The sequence below is a fragment of the Haliotis rubra genome, unplaced genomic scaffold (genome assembly GCF_003918875.1).
Source record: "Haliotis rubra isolate DU_JTF1 unplaced genomic scaffold, ASM391887v1 Scf79, whole genome shotgun sequence".
Lineage (NCBI taxonomy): Eukaryota > Metazoa > Mollusca > Gastropoda > Lepetellida > Haliotidae > Haliotis > Haliotis rubra.
This window is the reverse complement of record NW_025767512.1, coordinates 1,460,834-1,482,368: the sequence shown is the minus strand read 5'-3', so window position 1 is coordinate 1,482,368 and position 21,535 is coordinate 1,460,834. Positions and strand designations below refer to the sequence as shown.

Below are 21,535 nucleotides of genomic sequence, written 5' to 3'. Positions count from 1 at the left end.
TTTGAATAGAAGACAACCAAAATTATGTTTAATCATTTATTCTATAGAAAACACTGTCAATTTAACAACTAAAAGTTGCTGTTGACATTGAATTGCAATAAGTTCAAATTGATCACAGTCCGTCAAATGGAGATGCCCCTGAACGCGAAAAGTGACAGTCTCATTAGTAGCGCGTATAGCCCCCTTGAGCTTGCACACAGGCCGTGCAACGTGGCCTCATTGAGTTCACTAGAGTCTGAAAGAATGCCTGAGGCAATTGGTTCCCGCTCAAACACCAATCTCTATTCCAATTGTGCGAGTGTGAGTGGCTGTCTACCTGCTGCAATCTTCTGTCCAATTTTGTCCCAGAATGTTCAATGGGAGCCATATCCGGGGAAAGAGACGTTAAAGAACCACTAAACTTTGTTTTTTGTTACTCTTTTAACCATTACATATGAAAGATTTGTGGTTAGTCTTATGCGGAACACCAAATGTATTCTTTAAAAACTTGTGGTTATTTAATACCGAGCGATTAAAAGTTGCCAAAAAGTCGCCTGCTTCCCTCTCGCCCGAAAACGAAACCACAGACAGGTTACGTAACTCTGTCGCCAGAGCACTGCAGTGACGTCATATGAGGAACGATTTTCAGTTAGTTGTATAGAAAATGTGTATGCGCTCATCATTTTGATGATTTCGACATCAACGGCGACATGCGAATCGTTGCTTTGTCGTCCAATTGCTCCTAGGGGTCGGGCGATGGTATCCCCATGCACAGATTTCCACAGGACCCGCAGTTAAGTGCTAAATGGGTTATGTTTGTGAGTCGCGGCTGGCGTTGTGGAAGCCTGAAGCGATATCTTACTTGTGTTCAGATCGGCTTCCACGGAAGTTAAAGAATCAAAACTACTTACTAGTTGTAGTAAAATATGCATATGATTGATGACCATAAAGATTTTCTATGACACAACTTGTAACATAGCGATTTCTTCCTCGGAAGTGAGGTTGTGGTCGAAGTAACAATAATATTGTAAGTAGTATTATATTGACACCCACCTCGCTGCCCGCGAGAGAAATTGTTATGTTATCGCTTTGTCATGCAAAATCCTATTGGCCATCAATAAAATACATATTTTACTACCAGTAGAAAGTAGTTTTGATTTTGTAACTCGTGGAAACAAACCTAAATACCATTTATCCTCAGACTGGCGGATGTTCCCGACAGAGAAGCGCCATCCATTTTAAAATAAAAAATCTGTTAGAATTAAGGAGATTATGGTTTGTTTTCATCAAGTTAGATAATCAAGACTACTTTCTACTCGTAGTTAAATATGTATTGGAATCATAACCAAAGCGGATTTTTGCATGACACAACTTATAACATAGCGATTTCTTCCACGAGGCGAGGTGGGGGTCGAAGTCACAATACTGCTTGCGATAAATTTCTTTGCTACATTCCCATGGTTAATGTCCACTCACCAGTATGTAGATACTAGTCAATAATGCGTCTTTATATTTGGTGTTATAATCCTAATTAGTTTATTATCATACTTGTATGCATTTTGAAACTAAATAAAAAGCAGGCGATCTGCTGATACTTATAGTGAATTTATAACAGAACTGTAATATCTAGACATTTTATAGTTTGCCAATGTGAATCATAATTAGCACACACACCCTAGTGCATGTTGTCTGTCTCATTACACTTCACGGCGAAAACAATGATTCTGTTGAATGCTACGACAAATGAATAAAAACAAAATGCAAATATTAAAATTAAAACAGATTAAAGTTATAGGAACAATATCAGGCCATTACCTTGTTCGAGGAATGTATCCATCAATATCCACAAAACTGTTCCAAATGATGTGTCTTTTAACAGTTTAATATCACGAAAAAGTGATAAATCTTTTCAGGTATTGGTGTATAGTCTCATTGGTCACCCAAGATAGCACACCTGGCAACTAATTGCATAATGTCCGCCTTTCTTTAAAAACAGTAATTTAGTTAGCCAATAATGGGCAATCAATCAATGTATTGCCGGTTGATCCTTTGAAGAAGGGCGTTGTTTTTACGCAGACACCGACCACGACAGAGTGTATTCAGTATAGATTAGTAAATCTACATACATAAACACTACCTTTTGACAATTCCGCTGTGTAAGATAAAAGTAATTAATCAATCAGCGTGTTATCGGTTAATCCTTTGATCGATGTTTATAATGTTGAATATTTACTCCAGACACAAGAAATGCCAAATGGGAACCTTTGTCGAGTAATTTAAGTGTGTTACCACTAATTATACCTGTTATAAATTCATTAACTGACCATCAAGTGAATGATGACAAATAACATGTGAGTTTATACCACCTAACACGGGTTACAACAAGGGAGTATTAATTGCTGTATTGCATGTGAAAACTTATGGGCCGACACTGTTTGAGAATACAAACAGATTTTTACATGACATGATTAAATATCGAGGTAAAAAAACACAGAAATGGGATCAATTTGGATCAGTCATACAAATAGGGCCCTAACGACACCAATCGATTTTGACAGAATCGTCTAGGAAAACAAGTTGTAACTTCGGAAACTAGGCAAAGCATGAGACAAAATTAAATGACAGTAGATTGTGAGAACATATAGCTTTCATTTTCCACAACAATTGTCGCGATTTCAGGTTTATACAAGCCTGTAAACAAGATAATTTAACCCCTAAAATGTAGATGAATTCTGCACAGGCCCTCCAAGCTATTCCTCATATGACGTCACATAGTCGGGCCGCTCTGATTGGTTGAAATTTCGTTCGCGGGTGAGAATTGTGCACTGTTGTCAAAAAGGTCGATTTAAGTCAATTAAAGGTCGAAATGAGTAGTTTTAATGACGGGGTTTCATTTATAACGATGCGAGTTAGTGATTTATATATTTTTAACCCCTAGGGTTTATGTGACCTTTAATGTTGTTCTGAGCCAGATAATCCATCGACCCCCTTGCTGTGTGAGGGCTGCAAATGTCGCTGGCGTTGTTGACCTGCCAAATTTGGCCCCACAATTCGGCAGTGGATGCCAGCAGCCCAAAGACGACGCCTAATCTTATCACTTGGCACTGCTCCCCTTGACCCGAGAACTAAGGCTGCTGTTACTGTTGCTGCTTGAGTTCGGTTCCTTAGATGAGTGACCCGGATGACCGATCTTGAGCATGAGTTGTCACTCGTTGCCGTCCGGTACGGGGATGATCAGCAGCAACCCACTTTGCCGATGACGTTGAGCAAGTCGTGTAATGGTGGTAAGACGATAGCCCAATTGTTTAGCTACAGCAGTTGCAGAGCTACCTCCGTGAAACTTTCCAATAGCCATTCCCTTCTGCTCTGTCGTAGTCTAGGCATCGTTTGTGTGGCGTGCACACCTCCTAGCGTCAATACTGAACTGTTTTTTTACATAAACCTTTATAAAGGATATCTCAGAGTTAAATGAATGCTTTTCATCCATAACCATCGATGCAGGTGCTAAAATTATGGTTCTGCTGCACTGTTGGTGTGCTTGTGCGAATGGTTCGTATAGACGTCAAATTGCATGACATCATCTCATCTGGGATCATTACGTCACTTTACCATGAACGTTCCATAAACCTGAAGGCATACCTTCATGAGAATCCATTTTTTCCAAACTTGCGTTTCTTTTGCTGTTCAGTATACTTTGTGTTGCAAACTGTCAACTGTCACTGAGTAGATGAATAAATGATGGTGACTGATACTTCACTTACCTTCGGTATAAAACACATGGCCTTCACACGGCTTCCTAATGGTAGCGCAATGCGTCCTTAGTGACGTGAGCCAATACTGAATCACTCATTAGACATATTTTTAACTTACCTTACCATAGGTCTTATGCATATTACCTCAAGCTCCGCTTAAAGAGATCAGACAGTCGTTGATTCGCCATTCTGTAGAACGGCCACCTCGTGTATCGACGAGTGTACAGGCAACGGAAGTGACGTGATCTCCCCTCCCGCATAGCCGCAGTCCATCAAAATCACTTTTACTTCAAAGCGTCTTGCTGGTCAGGCGTTTTGTTTCGCTAAGTTTCAGACACTTACTAATAGATTTCAGATATTAAAGTTATTGGTATGTATGTTTTCTATCTTATGTCTCTTCTCTGTGGGTGAAGAACATAATTTACAGTAACTTCACTTACCTGGCTACCTCGTGTTTATGTTTTCACGCCCGGCTTGGGGTGTGTCCCCCCGTTCGAGTTTTTTTTTTCCACGTGGCATGTTTGGGTGTTTTGATACCTCTAGGGTTCTTCCACCTTCTGTTTCATGCTTGTTTTGTGTACCTTCTTTTTCTTTGCCTAAACTGTGTGTTTTCACGCGCTTTTCGGCTCAGTGTGGGGCAGCCATCTTGGTTGTTTACGACTGTCCCAATTTACTTAAGTGCCCATTCTTGTGTGGAGGGTGCTTCCATTTTTTAGTCTGCAGGGGTTGTTTCTAGGTTTTTACGTTTCACATTTGTGTGTTACAGCTTTTGGTGTGCATGACCCGGCAGTTTTGTTGCATCTGCAAAGTGCAGAAGTCTGCCAAGGACCCACACCCTGGTGCCCAGACTGTGCAACTGTTGCCTGTTCCATTGACGGCGCTGTCACTTTTGTACTCCGCTGTCCGTCGCAGATTTCAAGGCCTACCTCAGCGCTAAGAAGAAGCGCTTGTCACAGCGGAAGAGAAAATGTCTTCCCCTGTTTCTTCTGTGGACTCGGTCTTCTCCCCTCGCATGCGCCCGATTCGGACGCTCTTCTCCTGTGATAGATCAGCCGTCCACCCCTGCGCCTCGTTTGCTGGCGCTTCGAAGCTGCTGCGTCTGGCTTTGTTGACCTATCCCACCCGACGCTTTGTCGCATCCGGAGGTTCAGAAGTTGCTTCGACGCTCCTTTTGCCGGCAGCTGCGGAATTAAGCTAGCACCGTTCCAGCGCCGTTGCCTAGCTTTGTCCCTGCGCCGGCGCTTGTGGCACTGGATTCTCCAGTTGCTGACTTGTTGCTTCAACCAACGTTGATGCCTACGCCGACGCCCATGCGGACGCCGGCGCCTATGCCGACACCGACGCCGACGCCTGTACCGACGCCAGCGCCAACTCCGACGCCTTTGGCAGACTACCGTATCCCCAGGAAGGCTACAGTGTCTAGAGAGGAGAACCTACAACGTCAGTTAATGGAAGAGCTTTCCCGACGTCAGGACGCTGAGCGTTCCCATCGTTCTCGACGATCTCGTTCCAGGTCTCCTCGGCAGCATCATCGGTCTCAGAGTCCTCGCCTTAGTTCGGATACTTCTCTTCGCCATGGTCGTCGGTCTGACTCAGAGTCTCGCTCTCCGCATACGTTCAAGGATAGGGAGAGGCGCCACGTCACCCGATGCGTGGTAGGCGATACCGTCGGTCCCGTTCAAAAGGTCACCTCCTGTTCGCCGCCGCACGCGGCCACGTTCCCTGACAGTTACTTTGAGTGCTGCTTTCAGTTGTCATCGGTGGCGCCCACGAAGCCTGCTGCTTCGGGTCAACGATGATTGCTCCTACCGTGTCCTGGGAGGACACTGAGGAGCGCCTATTTTTCTCCGGATTATAATGATGAAATGTTGCAAGAGGATGATGATGATGATGGGGGCACCTACCTCCCCTCTCTGCTGTGTTCGACTGGATTGCCGACAGACCTGCCGGATTGTCCTTCTCCTCTTCAGGTTCGGCCGACCGAAGGCTATTCGGTCTTCTCTGGAATTACTCCTCCCGCCTCACCCGATGGTGGCCGATGCTGTGGCTTCTTTGGACGCAGATTTTGCTACTTTGTCTCTCAATACCACGATAAAAGGCTCCTAAGTCACGCAAAGGGACTACAAGATTCATAGTTTGATTTTGCCGATGGAGGCGCGGCTCATGACGTGAGTCCCTCGCTTATCGGCTTCCCACAGGCATCCTACTGAGTGCAGGACTCCAAGATGTTGGCCATTGATGCAGAACTCAGCGGATGTTGAAGCGGTATCAGCGTTGGCCCGGCAACTTAGGCTGCTGCTTGGGATCTGACGGAAGACAACACGTCAAGGTTAGAACATCTTACCACCCTGTTTCAATGGCAGGGCAAGGTGTTGCATGATTTGCTGGCGCACCTCCGGGCGGCTCTGGCCATGATAAGCGGTTGTTCGGGCGGATGGGTTTCCTGAGCCCTGTTCTTGGCAGGAAGAGTTTAAAGGAAACTGTTAAGAGCCCCTTTGCGTCTACGTTTCCTCTTTAATGAGGGCATTCGGAGGTGTATAAGGAACACGCAGAGCTTACCAATACGGAGGTTTCGGTTTTGTCTACGTCAAGCTTTGAGTTGACCTGCGTGGCAGATCATCTGCAAGGGTAGAGGGAAGCGCCGTTACGCCCCACAGAAGAGACTCGTCCCGCGGCCATTCTGGCAGAGGACGTGGCGTGGCAGATCCAACCTGTTTTTTCAGCGCCCGTCAGCAGGATCGCCCCGACCCCCTTCGATGCCCGGCAGGGTGGGGAGGCGCTATACTTCGGGTCGCTGAAGTTAAGCACCCAACACGATTGGGACCTCCCCCCAGTCGTGCCGGTTCGTCCTACTCCAGTAGGCGGGAGACTAGGGATCTTCTGGCCCAATTGGACAATCCTGGAAGACCCGCTTATCACCAACATTCTCAGGACCCGGTTAAGCGCTGCCAATCGCCGTGTCGCGCTTCTGACTTCAACGCCCAGTCACGTGTGTATGCTCCAGACCAACAGTTACTGCTAGCAGACAGCATCCACACTCTGTTACGCCAAACAAGCTATAGAGACAGTGCTAGACCCCCGACAGTCCCCGGGTTCTACTCACCAATCTTCCTGGTTCCCAAGAAGGACTCAGGGAAACTACGCATGATTCACAACATGGCAGTTTTCAACCACCTTTATCTTCGAACCGCCTCACTTCCGCAGATGGTGTCCCTGGAACAGCTACTTGTTAGCTTGCTTCAGGGTCTGGTTGGCCAGCCTCGACCTTCAGGATGCCTACCTGCATGTGCCCATTTACCACCGCCACAGAAAGTACCTGAGGTTCTTTTTCAACGGGTCCCACTACCAGTGGAAAGTGCTTCCATTTGGAATTTCCACGCCCCGTGGCTTTTTACCGGATTACCTCGCCCGATCACCCGTTCCTCCATCCTCAGGGGCATCGACTTCGACCTTTATATAGACGACTGTCTCATGAACCACCTCGACCCTCATTAGTTGCTTCGCAAACAGATGCACTTTGCCATTCATCTCTTGCAGCAACTGGGATGGATTATCAACATAGACAAATCCCACCTGGAGCCGCCCCAGGAACTGGCGTTTATAGGAGGCCTCTTCCTGACACATTGCGCATCTTTGTCAGGATTCCGCTAGATCGCTGGAGAAAGATTGTCAGTTTAAGCCAACCGAGGTCTATCCCAGCCGCCTCCTGCTCAGGGAGTGGCAGTCCCTCTTAGGTCTCCTCACCTCAGCTTCCAGGACTTGACGCCAGGAGGTCGCTTGATGCTTCGGCCGTTACAGCTTCCTGTTGCCTTTTACATCCAGGCGGACGACCTTCAGTTGAGGTTCCTTTTGCCCCTGCATCTCCACGCTTACCTCCGTTGGTGGACTGTCGAAGTCGAACGAGCCTGCGAGGAGTCTCCTTGACAGAGTTTGTTCCCACGATCACGAACTGTTAGGTAGATCGCGCCTCTCTTCAAGGTTGGGGTGCTCACCTCAACGACCAGACCACCTCGGGCTGTGGTCAGGCACCGAAGCTAGGATGGCACATCAACAACTTGAGCTGCAAGCAGTCATTTTAGCTGTTCGACACTGGGTGCCTCTGTTGCGGAACACCAGGCTCCTGATAGCGTCGGACAATTCCATGGTGGTGTGGTTGATTCACAATCAGGGAACGACCAGGTCCAAACAGTTGTTGGAGCAGACGTTCCAGCTGGCCAGTCTCCTGGACGACAATGGCATCAGCCAGAGCCCGACACATCCCAGGGTGCACGTAACGCTTTTGGCAGACGGCTTCAAGGCGGGCAAACCGTCTCCAACAGAGTGGATGCTACATCCAGAAGCGTTCAAACTTCTTTGTCACAGTCACGCCGCCCTCTGATCGACCTGTTTGCGACTCGCTTCAACACACAGCTGCCGTTATGCGTGTCTCCAATTCCAGATCCAGCGGCATGGGCGGCCGACGCCATGTCCTTGTCATGGGAGGGTCTGGACATGTACGCTTTCCACCACCAGTTCTGTTGCCAGCGTAATAGCAAAGGTCAAGCTGACAGAGACGATTCGCCTGCTTTTGGTCGCCTTGGTGGCCAGCCAGAACCTGGTTCCCAGATTCTGCGCCGCTCGCCGAAGAAGTCCGCAACAGTTACCAGACTGGCCTCACCTGCTCAGGCATCCCCACAGTCGACAGTGGCATCCCGATCCCACTCGGTTTCATCTGTGCGTTGGATCATCTGCAAAAGGCGCTGAAGGCCAAGGGCTTCTCCACGAGGTGTCGCCAAGGTTGTTGCTCGTGCTCATCGAAGTCTCCACAAGATCACTTCTATGATGATAAGTGGGTTTCTTTTGAGAAGTTTTGTGCACAGAAGTCCAAGGACCCGTTGAAGGCTTCTCCTCAGTTTATAGCAGAGTTTCTCTTTCTTTCGAAGTCCCCGGGCGCCTCAAGGGCAACACTATAGGAACTTATTGCTCGGCTCTTAACTCCGTTCTGGCGGTCAAGTCGCGACAAAAGATTTTAAGGTGCCAGAACTCGCCATACCGCGTCCTCAAAGCGTTTAAGCTGGAGGACCAGAAGGCAAAGCTCGTCCTCCCGCTTGGGACCTAAACGTGGTTTCTTAAGTCATCTGAGAGGTCCCCCTTATGAGCCCTTGGACACGGCTTCTTTTGAGAACCTCTCCAGGAAGACAGCCTTTCTCTTGGCCCCTGGCCACAGAAGCTAGGGTTAGTGAGATCCACGCATTGGATGTCACCAGGGTGCGCTTTTGAGCAGTCACGGCATGGTCTTGTTCATCTCGACTGCTTTGGGATTTCGTGGCCAAGAACCAGCTGCCGGGACAACCGGATAGGGTCTTCTCCATCCCTCCTTTGTCTTCCATTCTAGGACCTCATGACGCTGAGGAACAGCTGCTTTGTCCCGTGAGGGCACTTTAAGATTATATATTGCCAAGTCATCTTCCAGGAGGCAGTCTCGTAAAGAGACTGTTCATCCTGCTTGTCTTCTGTGGCCAAAGGTGAAGTTAATAGTAGAATACGCCATGCGCTCTGGCTCCGTGACTACCATCCTGACCGCCTACGATGCGCCAAGATCTGCCTCATCCTACAGCCACTAATCCGGTATGAGATTAGGGCTCTGGCATCCACCATGGCTCTCCACAGAAACTGCACCGCTCCAGCCATCATGGAGGGTTGTTTTGGAAGTCCTCTACTGTCTTCGCTAGTCATTACCTCATGGGATTTGTACGTCGGGCGTGGAAGGTCTTCAATCGCTTGGTCCACTGGTGGTTTACTCAGCAACTCACCCATCCTACCGCCCAATTAGGTAACTACTTCTTCTTACCTTCTGGTCTTCAGGTTAACTTACACTCTGGGTGTATTTGTTTTCCTTAGGGTTGCCTTTAGTTACTATCTGTCTCCTGTTCCGAAGCCTCTGCCACAGTCTGGCGATTCAGTAGTTTCTTCTGGTTTTCCCTTGGCATGTGGGTTTTAGGTGGGACGGTCCTCTGGAGCCCGACACCGCCCGTCCTACTGTCGAATCCATATGCATAAGACCTATGGTAAGGTAAGTTAAAAAATTATTAAAATTCTAAATATTTTAGATATTTAAATACTTACCTTACCATAGGGTAACTCCCTCCCAACGCTGGATGCTCCTCCCCTCTCTGGGATCTTCGGACCTGGTCAGTAAAAGTGATTTTGGATGGACCGCGCTTGCGTGGGAGGGGAGATCACGTCACTTCCGTTGCCTGTACACTCGTCGATACACGAGGTGGCCGTTCTACAGAATGGCGAATCAACGACTGTCTGATCTCTTTAAGCGGAGCTTGAGGTAATATGCATAAGACCTATGGTAAGGTAAGTATTTAAATATCTAAAATATTTAGATTTTAATAAAATTAGTATTTTCGTGTCAATGACAGCGTCATATGTTGAATGCTCGTTGTCTAAACAGTAGGAAACTAAACCTATGTTTGTTCTATCAATGACCATTATATCAGGATCACAATGGGTAATGTAATGTAATTGGGGACAAATTATAATTTACTTTGATAAGTTTACCAAGAAACGGCAATGTTAGAAATTTACAGTTCAATTAGGTCGATTTTTCGTCCGGACACTCTTGCACCCCGTGCCTTCAAATCTGGCAACTTCCAGCTTCCGTAATTCATTCTTCTAATTCCGGAAAAATAAGCAGGTTATTGTTTTACTGAAGTTCGAGCGAGTCCGATATATTCCCTTGAGTGTTTAAACACGCGATTGTTGGCCCGTAACTACAGCAGCGCCCCAAGTGGGCAAGGGGGCGCAACTCCAGCTGGTAAATCTAATTCATTATTTTATTTATTAAATCTTATTAAGAGCCTTACCGGAACACATCAGTAAAATAGTTTTGAACTTTTAGTGGCAAATGTTATATTGTATTTATCATCCAAAAATTATTTTCCAATTGTTTTCAATTTTCAACAGTAATAACTGTGGCATGAGTGTAAAAGGTACAGCTTACCAGCTTCAGTGATAAGGAGATTAGTGATGTCATTTGATAGTAACGCCAGGTCACCAATGGCATTGCAGTAGGCTCAGTCACTCACTCACTCACTCACTCACTCACTCACTCACTCACTCACTCACTCACTCACTCATTGTCATTTTTGGTGTCCCCACTGTGATATTGCTGGAATATAGCTAAATGCAGCGTAAAACCACACACACTCACTCACTCTAGCTTTGTTTTGGAGATATCACTGATCTCACCCAAGTGATATGTTCTGTGGAAATTTTGTGTATAGGTTCATTGCAAGGCAAATATATGAAGCGTTGTGGTATTTCATAGATTAATTCTTTTTGAAATTTGTTCCAGAAAACCTTACAATCCTAGCGCCAAGAGATTATCAATAAGTTTTGGATGATAAGCAGATGCAAAACCAACATATTGTTGAAACTAAAGTCTACTTTTTTATACAGAAGAAATTGGTTGATTCACTGACTAACATGCGTTTCAGATGATATTATCAAAGAGGTCAACAGAATTCTTACGATGTACAAGGGAACTCACAACTTCCACAACTTTACCTCTGGCATGTAAGTACGAATCTGCCAACGTATCAGTCTGTACCAGCAATTCTCAGCAATTGCAAGATTATTAGGAACTTATGGGGATTGGGGCTAGATTATCAGTTCCCAGCAACTCAGGCTGGTCGTCAGATGACGACATCAATCACTGGATTGTCTGACACAGACATGATATTTTACTGACTACTGCCTTATAGCTGGAATATTTCTGAGTAGCTTTGAAACAACAAACAATTTAACAAAAAGCCAAACTAAAACCTTTCAACAAAACTATACAAGAGCTTAGATAATTTGAAGACATTATCTTATCAATTATGTCAAGCAGCCATGAAGAATAAATGTAGATAATGTTTTGATGTTACATAGCAGTTTTGTATATACGTTTATATACATTTTTCCACTAGAGGAATATTTAGTGTAGGTGTGTTGTAAGATATAATATCAAGTCTTCAAGCCAGGCATCCCATGTCATACACTTTTTTACATTATATTTTTTGCAGAAAACCAAATGATCCTAGCGCCAAGAGATATATCATTAGTTTTGAGGTAATAGTATCATTTCTTACAGTACTTACATGAGGGGTAAGGGGTGAAGTGTTCACTTAAACTCACCACCATATAGCTGGAATATTGCTCACTGTGTCCACTGTTAACTGAGAAGTATGGCTCCCAGTGTTATGTAAATGTGTTTCTGTATTTGTAGGAGCCAGTTCCATATGAAACGAACAAACTGAATCAAAGTTTATGCAGGTACATTATATGTATGTGAATCTTGCATGAATTCATGATTAAAAGCCATATTCACTACCTTACAGATAAGAAGTATTTAGCATGCAGTCTCACCATGACCAGTATTCTTCTCTCTCCTTCCAGTGTGGCCAGCCTTTTGTAACGGAGGGCATCGAGTTTGTTATCTTGAGGGTCAAAGGGCAAAGCTTCATGCTTCATCATATACGGAAGATGATCGGTGAGGAGACCAGGATCACATCCGCCGAAATATATAGTGATTGCATCCACAAGTGTGATCACATAGAACTAGACCGTTATCACATTCACTGGAGTAGGCTGATCAGATCCACTGGAGTGGACTGTGATCACATTCACTGGAGTAGGCTGATCAGATCCACTAGAGTGTACTGTGATCATATTTACTGAGGCAGTCTGTTATCCCATTTACTGGAGTAGGCTGATCAGATCCACTGGAGTGGACTGTGATCATATTTACTGAGGCAGTCTGTTATCCCATTTACTGGAGTAGGCTGATCAGATCCACTGAAGTGGACTGTGATCACATTTACTGAGGCAGTCTGTTATCACATTTACTGGAGTAGACTGATCAGATCCATTGGAGTGTACTGTGATCACATTTACTGAGGCAGTCTGTTATCACATTTACTGGAGTAGACTGATCAGATCCACTGGAGTGGACTGTGATCATATTTACTGAGGCAGTCTGTTATCCCATTTACTGGAGTAGGCTGATCAGATCCACTGAAGTGGACTGTGATCACATTTACTGAGGCAGTCTGTTATCACATTCACTGGAGTAGGCTGATCAGATCCACTGGAGTGGACTGTGATCATATGTACTGAGGCAGTCTGTTATCACATTTACTGGAGTAGACTGATCATGATCACATTTACTGAGGCAGTCTGTTATCACATTTACTGGAGTAGACTGATCAGATCCATTGGAGTGTACTGTGATCACATTTACTGAGGCAGTCTGTTATCACATTTACTGGAGTAGACTGATCAGATCCATTGGAGTGTACTGTGATCACATTTACTGAGGCAGTCTGTTATCACATTTACTGGAGTAGACTGATCAGATCCATTGGAGTGTACTGTGATCACATTTACTGAGGCAGTCTGTTATCACATTTACTGGAGTAGACTCAGATCAGATACTGTGATTGAGGCAGTCTGTTATCAGATTTACTGGAGTAGACTGATCAGATCCACTGAAGTGGACTGTGGTCACATCACTTTGTTACTTGGATGGTGTTATAGTGCAACATTTATAATGTTATTAATGAAGACAGTTGAAAAACTGTTTAGTTCCTTCTTGTCCCAACCACTCAGTAAAAATGCCTTGCCTCCCTTACATCTACCAGGATCCTGTTATCACGGCTTTGAATCACATATTTGCCCTTTTTGATGATTCTAGATTTGACAGCAGGATACCAATGCTCACAATGCTCATTAATTGACTGCCAGCTGCATAATGTCAGGCTTTCCTTGAATGTTTAAATGACATCCGTGATATGACTGATGTGCTGTTTCAAACCAGCATGAAACCCATCTCACTCACTCACTCATTACAGGACTGATGATAGCCATAGTGAAGGGCTACTGTGGTGAGGAGGTGATGGACAAGGCGTGGCAGCCGGACAAGGTGGGTCATCATATTTGCATCACGGATAGCAGGTAGTATTTCACCCATAGACAGCATCAAACGTTCCTGTAACCTGTAACCAAGATACATGCTCACGTTCTCTCATATTACTGGACAAACCACAGAGAGAGAGACAGAGAGAAAGAAAAAAAGAGAGAGATAGATGTGTGTGTGTGTGCGCGTGTGTGTGCCTTCACATTGTACATGGTACTCCATAAAATCATCATCAATGACCCCCCGTAACTTATGAATGGTCCCTTATCTCATATAGCTGAGTTTGTTTTGTTGTTTAACGCTGCATTCAGCAGTATTCTAGCAATGTCACACCCACCTGTAAAGTATTTAGTCTGGACCAGACAATCCAGTGATCAACATCATGAGCATCGATCTATACAACTGGGATACAATGACACGTGTCAACCAAGTCAGCAAGCCTGACAAACTGGTCATGCTAGTCACATCTTCTGACAAACATGGATTGCTGAAGACCAGTTCTAACCTGGATCTTCACTGGTTTCATACAGCTGTGTCCTTGTGGATTCTTGGTCAGAATAAGCTCTGATGGCATGACTGATGCCTGATATATCAACCACAGGTTGTCTGGCTCAGAATCATCGATATAGAGACCTCTGTGGTTTGGTTGGTATATTGTTCAGCAAATAACAGCAATTAAACAAATCTTGGGATTGATAATAAATCTTGGGAAAGCCCAGTTAATTCAGCTGAATGCAGCACTGTAGCAGGTTCGACGTTAATGTGGTGCTACTTGTAGGTAGATGTCCCCAAGGCCCCAGGAGTTGGTCTGATGCTGGAGCAGGTATGTGCATGTACACACGTCCATTGTACTTAAAACCCTTAAAGGTCTATTGACTGTGAAAACCAAGGAGGATAAAAACAAATCAGAAATGCTATATATTTTTATTGACAAGGATTTTCAAACAAGGCAGTCTGTAAACAAATAAACTATGTGCAATGTAGAAACTCCTTGGGCTGTTTGGCACCACATCCATGTTGTAGTGGTGCCTCATCATCTACAAATCTAGGCCAGAAACCTTTGATTGTGGGTTCGAATCCACTGGCACAAGAAAACCAGCTGAGTCCTGGCTTGTAGAGTCATCCTCACACACACATTACATGCAAGTTGCTATTTACCTGAAAATATATTGAACATGGAATTAAAGTCCATTTCAGCTTGCCTCTTTTGGCAGTTTGAGATATGAGCAAATCTTCCATGTCTGCAAATTCAAACATAATTTTATCATTTCTGTAACAGCTCCATTACGACGGCTACAACAAGAGGTTCGGTAAAGATGGAATGCATGAAGCTTTGGACTGGTCGGAATACGAGGTACAGTGACACCAGAGGGCTTTTAGTAGAATGAAGAAGTTTTGCAGAGTTACCTCCCCTGATCATTCCAGGATCAGCTGTGCATGGTTGAAATGCCAGTCTTGCTTTGACTATGACATTTTCTCTACAGTCAACAAGACAATTTAAACAGAGCTCAATGGGGACATTAACTGTTCAGAGTTGTGTCACATAGTCATACCAGTTTGTTAGCACCCTGCCTATACTCCAGAGTTTCACCTATCTACACCTTGTGTTCAGGATCTCCTCCCACTCTCAGCTAACATGCCAATACAGTAGTGGTGGTCCGATTAATTGAAATAATCGAAGATTGGTCGCAGTGACTAAGCGACCAAGCAATCGAACATGTTTTCTCGTAATCGAACACGACCAATCTTGGAACACTTGTTTGCATTAACAATAGGGCTGTGGGGTAGCCTAGTGGTTAAAGCATTGGCTCGTCACGCCGAAGACCCGGGTTCGAATCCCCACATGGGTACAATATGTGAAGCCCATTTCTGGTGTCCCCCGCCATGATGTTGCTGGAATATTGCTAAAAGAGGCGTAAAACCAAACTCAGTCAGTCAGTCAGTGCATTAACAATATTTTTCACAAGGCTTGTTTTGTCTGTGTCATTAAATTTACATTTCATTAGCACTACAAGCTCGTTCCAAGTCATGATTGAATTTATCTTAAAGAATCCAGGAAATATGTGTTCCTAACATACTAATCATCATTTAAATATGCAAAATTTGCAAATGGACTTTAAGCAATTTGCAAAAAACCAAATTACTACATGTTTTTTCTTTATTTTTTGTGTGCATTAACAAAAATAACAGGGACATTTAATAAATGACACTAACCAATTATTTTCGATGATTGATCGGTTGTAATGGACCAATCATCAATTATTAGATTCCCAACACTACAATACAGTCGAGCACCATTATCTTGATATTCATGGGACCAAAAAATAATATCGAGCTGTCTGACCTTTGAGACATCCGACCAGGACATATCACATGTCACTATGAAAGAAAACAAAACAAAAAGTACTTCTTTGAGTGGCATTTTAGAAGTTGGAAGTGAGATAGAACAAAACTTTATTGTTATCTATAAAGTTTGTTCTATATTGTACTTCCCAACTTCTATAATGCCACGCAAAGAAGAGATAGAACAAGTATATATGGATGAAAAAAAATGATATATACAATAAAAGAAGTTGTCATCCATATATACTTGTTCTATAAAACAAAAAGTAGATTTCATGTATGTCCGCAATTTAGAAACAACTCAACAATCACATGCTAGTCACGTGATTACACAAAACCATCATTGGATTCTCTGTATGTTTTGAAACTATAATCCATTATCAGTAGTGTTTAGTCGTGACAGTGAGTACTTCCTAATTAATTCCTACTTAATTAATCCTAATTAAATAACAAACATGTGACACCATTAAAAAAAATTAAAACATAAAAGGTATTGACATAAATGGTGTAATGTATACAATATTCCAGTATGCGGACGAATGCAAATTTTACTCTGGATGGAACAGAGACTAGTCTTGCTGAACTAGTAGCTGTACTGAAAAAATTTGCTGTATGCTCAGGATAAAAAATAAATTGTGATAAAACTAGAGCAATATGGATAGGATAAAAAAACATAGCAATGAACAACTCTGCCCACATATCCCTATGCAGTGGTCGAAAGAACCTTTCAAGATCTTGGGTATTATTTTTTATACAAATCTAACTGCGATGACTGCTATGAACTTTACTATACAATTTGAAAAAGCAAGAAAAGCTATTTTCTCATGGGCAAATAGATGTCTCACTCTTAGAGGCAAAATCACTATTCTTAAATCACAAATATTACCACTATTCACACATCTCTTCAGTTCTCTTCCAAGTCCGGACATAGAACATGGAGAATCCTTCGAAAGACTAACCTCTCTGTTCTATCAATTTGTATGGCCTGGTAAAAGGGATAAAATAAAGAGAACAATGGTTATAAACGAATCACTGAAAATGGTGGACTGAAAATGGTGAACGTGGAAATGTTTGATAAATATATGAAAATAATTTGGGTCAAACGAGATCTTATCATCGAAGGCCCATGGCAATCTTTAGTGAATGAAATTTTCACCAATATGGAAACACAGCAATCTTCAACTTCCAGAATTAAAAACAATTACAATGTAGAAGTAATGGTGCTTGACTGCATGACTGATATCACAAGCTAAAGTGCAGTGGGAATAAGTTGTACCTTGTATGCTGTTTTTTGTGAGAAGCATAGGGGATCCCAAGGTAGGGTGCAGGGGTGTGCATACCCCAGTTCCCCACCCCTTTGTCCTGAAAGTTTACTCAATGACCATTGAAACTCTCATGAAAAAAGTGTGCAGCCCCTTTCTCAAGTGTGCAAGCTGTATCTCAAAAGCTGTAAGTAAGTATGTTTGGACTTGTTGGACAAGGTTACAAGGCTCATATAATCGTCCTAGAAACTTACCAAAGAAATAACTAATTTGACATGAAATATTGTGTTTAGGCCAGACCAATTATAATTCTTGTTTTATAGATCCGCCGGTCATATTTTTTCAAGAATAAGAAAAAAAGAAAAATGAATTTTCCCTGCTCAAAAGTAGAATCCTAATGTTCTTAATGGCCCCAAAATGTAAACTTACAAGAAATATTTTTAGATTGTTTTTTGCCCCATATACACTTCATAATTTGCCAAAAGTAAAATACTTTTAATATTTACAAGGACTGGTGAATTTTTTTATTTTTATATTTCCCTCCTGCCTTTAGGTTTTCTGAGGACAAAAATCCATAAAACAAGAAATAAAATTGGTCTGGCCTTAGGTTGTAAAAAATATTGTCCCAGGAAGTCTAGCATGAATGTAACACATGTGTTTGTACCAGTAGTTTATGGGTACAGTTAGGCTTTGAAAGTGCTGAGAGTGTTGTGTTAATGAGAGAGAGAGATAAGCTTTCAGAGATGTGTCTTGATTAGACTCATCTATTTTTCTTCCACAGGAAGTGCTGGAAAAATTCAAGAAAGAGCATATTCTTTCCCACATCGTCCAGTCTGAGAAAGAAGAAAGTGTGTATCCTTTAGAACTTTGGTTGAACTTCACCATGTCTGCCTAAACTCCAGACTGCAAGGTCAAGGCTGTTCATTGTGATTACATCCCCATCATTCATGAGGACATACTGCCATCATTCAGTGTGGTTAGCGGTTGTAGTATATTTAACCAACAAATTAAGTAACAGCCTTGTTCTAGGGAGTGCTAGGTCAACGGAACATTCAGATGGTGATGTTTCTCGTGATAGTGTGTACCCAAACCAAACTTCCTGCCCTATGTATAGCTGTCATGTCAGACTGTGGTAGGGTTCTCACTAGGTTTGTTGGTATCCATAACTTGCCTGCATCCTCATCTAAATACATCCACATCACCACTACACACTATGGTGGAACATGCTGTGTTTAAACCCTTGAAGTATTCTTACTGGGACCACAATGGCTGGGTGGAGCTTCGATGCAGGGATACTAACGACATCTGTTGAGGTCCTACCGTAGGTCCTTACCTGGTAGTATGGCTGTCTGCTAACTCTCTCTCTCACCTCCTGTATAGAGTTAATGAATCAGTATGGACATACCCCATTTTTAATCACTGGATAATCCTTGTTTGACCTTGAACTTTTGTCTGTTTAATTTTTAAGCACATTTTTGGTGTTCATCTATTCCAATCTTGCTGGTCTATTTTATTACAAACTTTACAGGTCCATTTGCACTTTGTTTTGATATTGACCTCCACAAAAACCTAAGCCCAAGTTTCCACCCAAGACATATTTACTATTTGGTAAAAACTTTATAAGTTCATTTGCACTTTGTTGACCTTGACTCTTCAGTATGTTGAAGTGGCTTGGGACGTTGCACTTCCACAAGTTTGACATCAAAGACGAGGAGGTGCCGCGGTGGAAAATGTTCAAAATATATGGTGATCTCAAGAAGGAGACAGAGGTGAGCGGGTAACATTATCCTTGCAATGATGCATGTTAATGAGGTCAAGGTGACTTGGTTGACACGTCATTGATGCTCATCCTGTTGATCACTGGATTGTTTGGTCCAGACTTGATTATTTCCAGACCGTCGCCATATAGCTGGAATATTGCTGAATGCAGCGTAAAACTGAACTCACTCACTCACTCTTTATCCAAGTTCATTGTGTGCTCATTTGTAGGGCAAGAATCAAGATGGTAACAGGGATTCGTCCGATTCTACGGACTGTACTGATAGCGGAACCACAGAGAAGAAGGATGACACCGTAGCAGCTGGGGATGCTGAAGTCATCACAGAGGACGACTCAGAGACGATCAAATCACGTGGAACCAAACCTGATGAAACTGTATCAGAGGATAAATCTGAGACCAAGCCGGATGTGAAACCTGATAGTACAGAACCAATGACAGACTCCGCACTCTCAGAGCTGTGGCGAAAAGGTAGCCACCAGTTCTGACAGCGCCGTCCAGAGCTGATGATTCAGCCTCGACAGAGAGGCAGAACTATCACTGAGATCTTTTTAATAAAAAGGAAGATTTATGAAACTCCATGATACATTATCAAGGTATAAAATTATACCCTCATTTAATAATTATAAATACCCTGGATCAAGGCTTCTGAAGTGACAACATCTCAATCTCTCGTCACTGTCTTCACTTGTTTTGAGTTATTGCAGGGGCTGTGGGGTAGCCTAGTGGTTAAAGTGTTCGCTCGTCATGCTGAAGACCCCAGTTCAATTCTCCACATGGGTACAATGTGTGAAGCCCATTTCTGGTGTCCCCATCACGATATTGCTGGAATATTGCTAAAAGCGGCGTAAAATCATACTCATTCACTGTTTGGAGTTGTTGCTCTTGTTATCTAAGTGGAGCTTAAAAAGAAGCCATGGTAACATCAGGATCCAGGGTAGTTATAGAGATGTTACCCTGCATCATCGAGGATGAGCATAAAATCCATTTTCACTCAGTTTTAGTGATGGGTAACGAAACTATACACAGACAATACGAAACGACCTCCTGTGGAAAACTATTTTTATTAAATGACTTGATTTGGTGTACTTAATCTTTCACAAGTTTAATAAAAATGGTATTTTACGGAAGTGAGTTTACTATTCTGTTTATTACTCTCTAACATAAATTGATAGAAACTGCCTACAGTGTGATGACTCCGCTTTCGACGAGTCAAACAAGTTCTAATATCATTGTGACGTCATAACTGTGAACATCATACGTCTTAGCGGTATTACACTAGTGTAATATTGTTGTAAAAATATTACACTGCAGTATCTTCCACAGGTGAGTGATAATTCAAGATATCACATTTCAACTTGTCAGCTGCATTTGGAACAGGAAATAGAAAAAATAATAAATCTTTCAGAAGATACATATATACCTTTTAAAGTAATATTATTGCTGAGTGAAGTACAACATTTGGAATAATGTTTATGGGTATCAGATGCTTCAGTATTTGTGCAATGAGAGATTATTTTTAATCTGTATATATATTTCACTGTAATAAAACATCGTAAAGAGCGATTCATCAGTCCAAGTATGAAAACAGCATCACACACTTGGAAGTGTGGTGGACAGGTAGCCACAGGTCCAGGGCCCCGTTCCTCAAAGCAATCGTAGCGTTAAGGTGATCGTAACTCCCATACTTTAACATAGACTTACGACTGTCGTAGCGCTACGATTGCTTTGAGGAACGGGGCCCAGGCAGCGCTGTCAAGAGCTGATGATTCATGCCTCGATCGAGAGACAGCTTGGAGTTGAATATGTATCATAGACATTTAAACAACAGGTCACAGTGTGACCCATCCTCTGTTATCAAGGGTGTTTTATCTCTTTTTCTATAATAATAAATACCATTGATTCATCCAGTTGCCATACTTCTAAAGTAACTTCAGCATCTCAGTCTCATCACTAACTTTTCTCTCTTAGAGTTATGTCATTGGTTGGCTCAAAATGACTGACTGACTGAGTTAGGTTTTACGCCGCTTTTAGCAATATTCCAGCAATGTCCCCAGCAGGGGACACCAGAAATGGGCTTCACATATTGTACCCATGTGGGGATTCAAACCCGGGTCTTCGGCGTGACGAGCCAACGCTTTTACCACTAGGCTATCCCACCGCCTCAGCTCAACATGAAGATCTGGTAACTGCTGGATTGGGTTAGTTTGTTGTTTCACGCCACACACAGGCATGTCCCAACTACATAGCGGTGGTCTGTAAATAATCGAATCTGGACCAGACAAACCAGTGATCAACAGCATGAGCATCGATCTACACATTTGGGATACGATGACATGTATCAGTCAGTTCAGTGAGTCGGACCATCTAATCCCCTTAGTCGCCTCTTTTGACTAGCATTGGTTCCTGAAAATCAATTCTAAGCCGGCTCTTCTCAGGGGAGACAAGCATGGGTTGCTGAAGACCAATTCTA

At 43.2% G+C, this 21,535-nt stretch overlaps 1 protein-coding gene across 1 annotated transcript in view; it reads left to right on the top strand.

The window, feature by feature from the left end:
- LOC124261129 (tRNA pseudouridine synthase A-like) overlaps positions 1 to 20,192 on the top strand; it is a 31,360-nt gene extending 11,168 nt beyond the window's left edge. The window contains exons 10-18 of the mRNA XM_046695455.1: positions 11,219 to 11,297; positions 11,789 to 11,834; positions 12,162 to 12,255; positions 13,616 to 13,686; positions 14,459 to 14,503; positions 14,960 to 15,034; positions 18,067 to 18,137; positions 18,943 to 19,054; positions 19,275 to 20,192. Of these exons, the coding sequence (XP_046551411.1) occupies positions 11,219 to 11,297; positions 11,789 to 11,834; positions 12,162 to 12,255; positions 13,616 to 13,686; positions 14,459 to 14,503; positions 14,960 to 15,034; positions 18,067 to 18,137; positions 18,943 to 19,054; positions 19,275 to 19,550 (869 nt within the window). The 3' untranslated portion in view covers positions 19,551 to 20,192. The remainder of the gene's footprint in view (positions 1 to 11,218; positions 11,298 to 11,788; positions 11,835 to 12,161; positions 12,256 to 13,615; positions 13,687 to 14,458; positions 14,504 to 14,959; positions 15,035 to 18,066; positions 18,138 to 18,942; positions 19,055 to 19,274) is intronic.
- Positions 20,193 to 21,535: the final 1,343 nt, after the last annotated feature.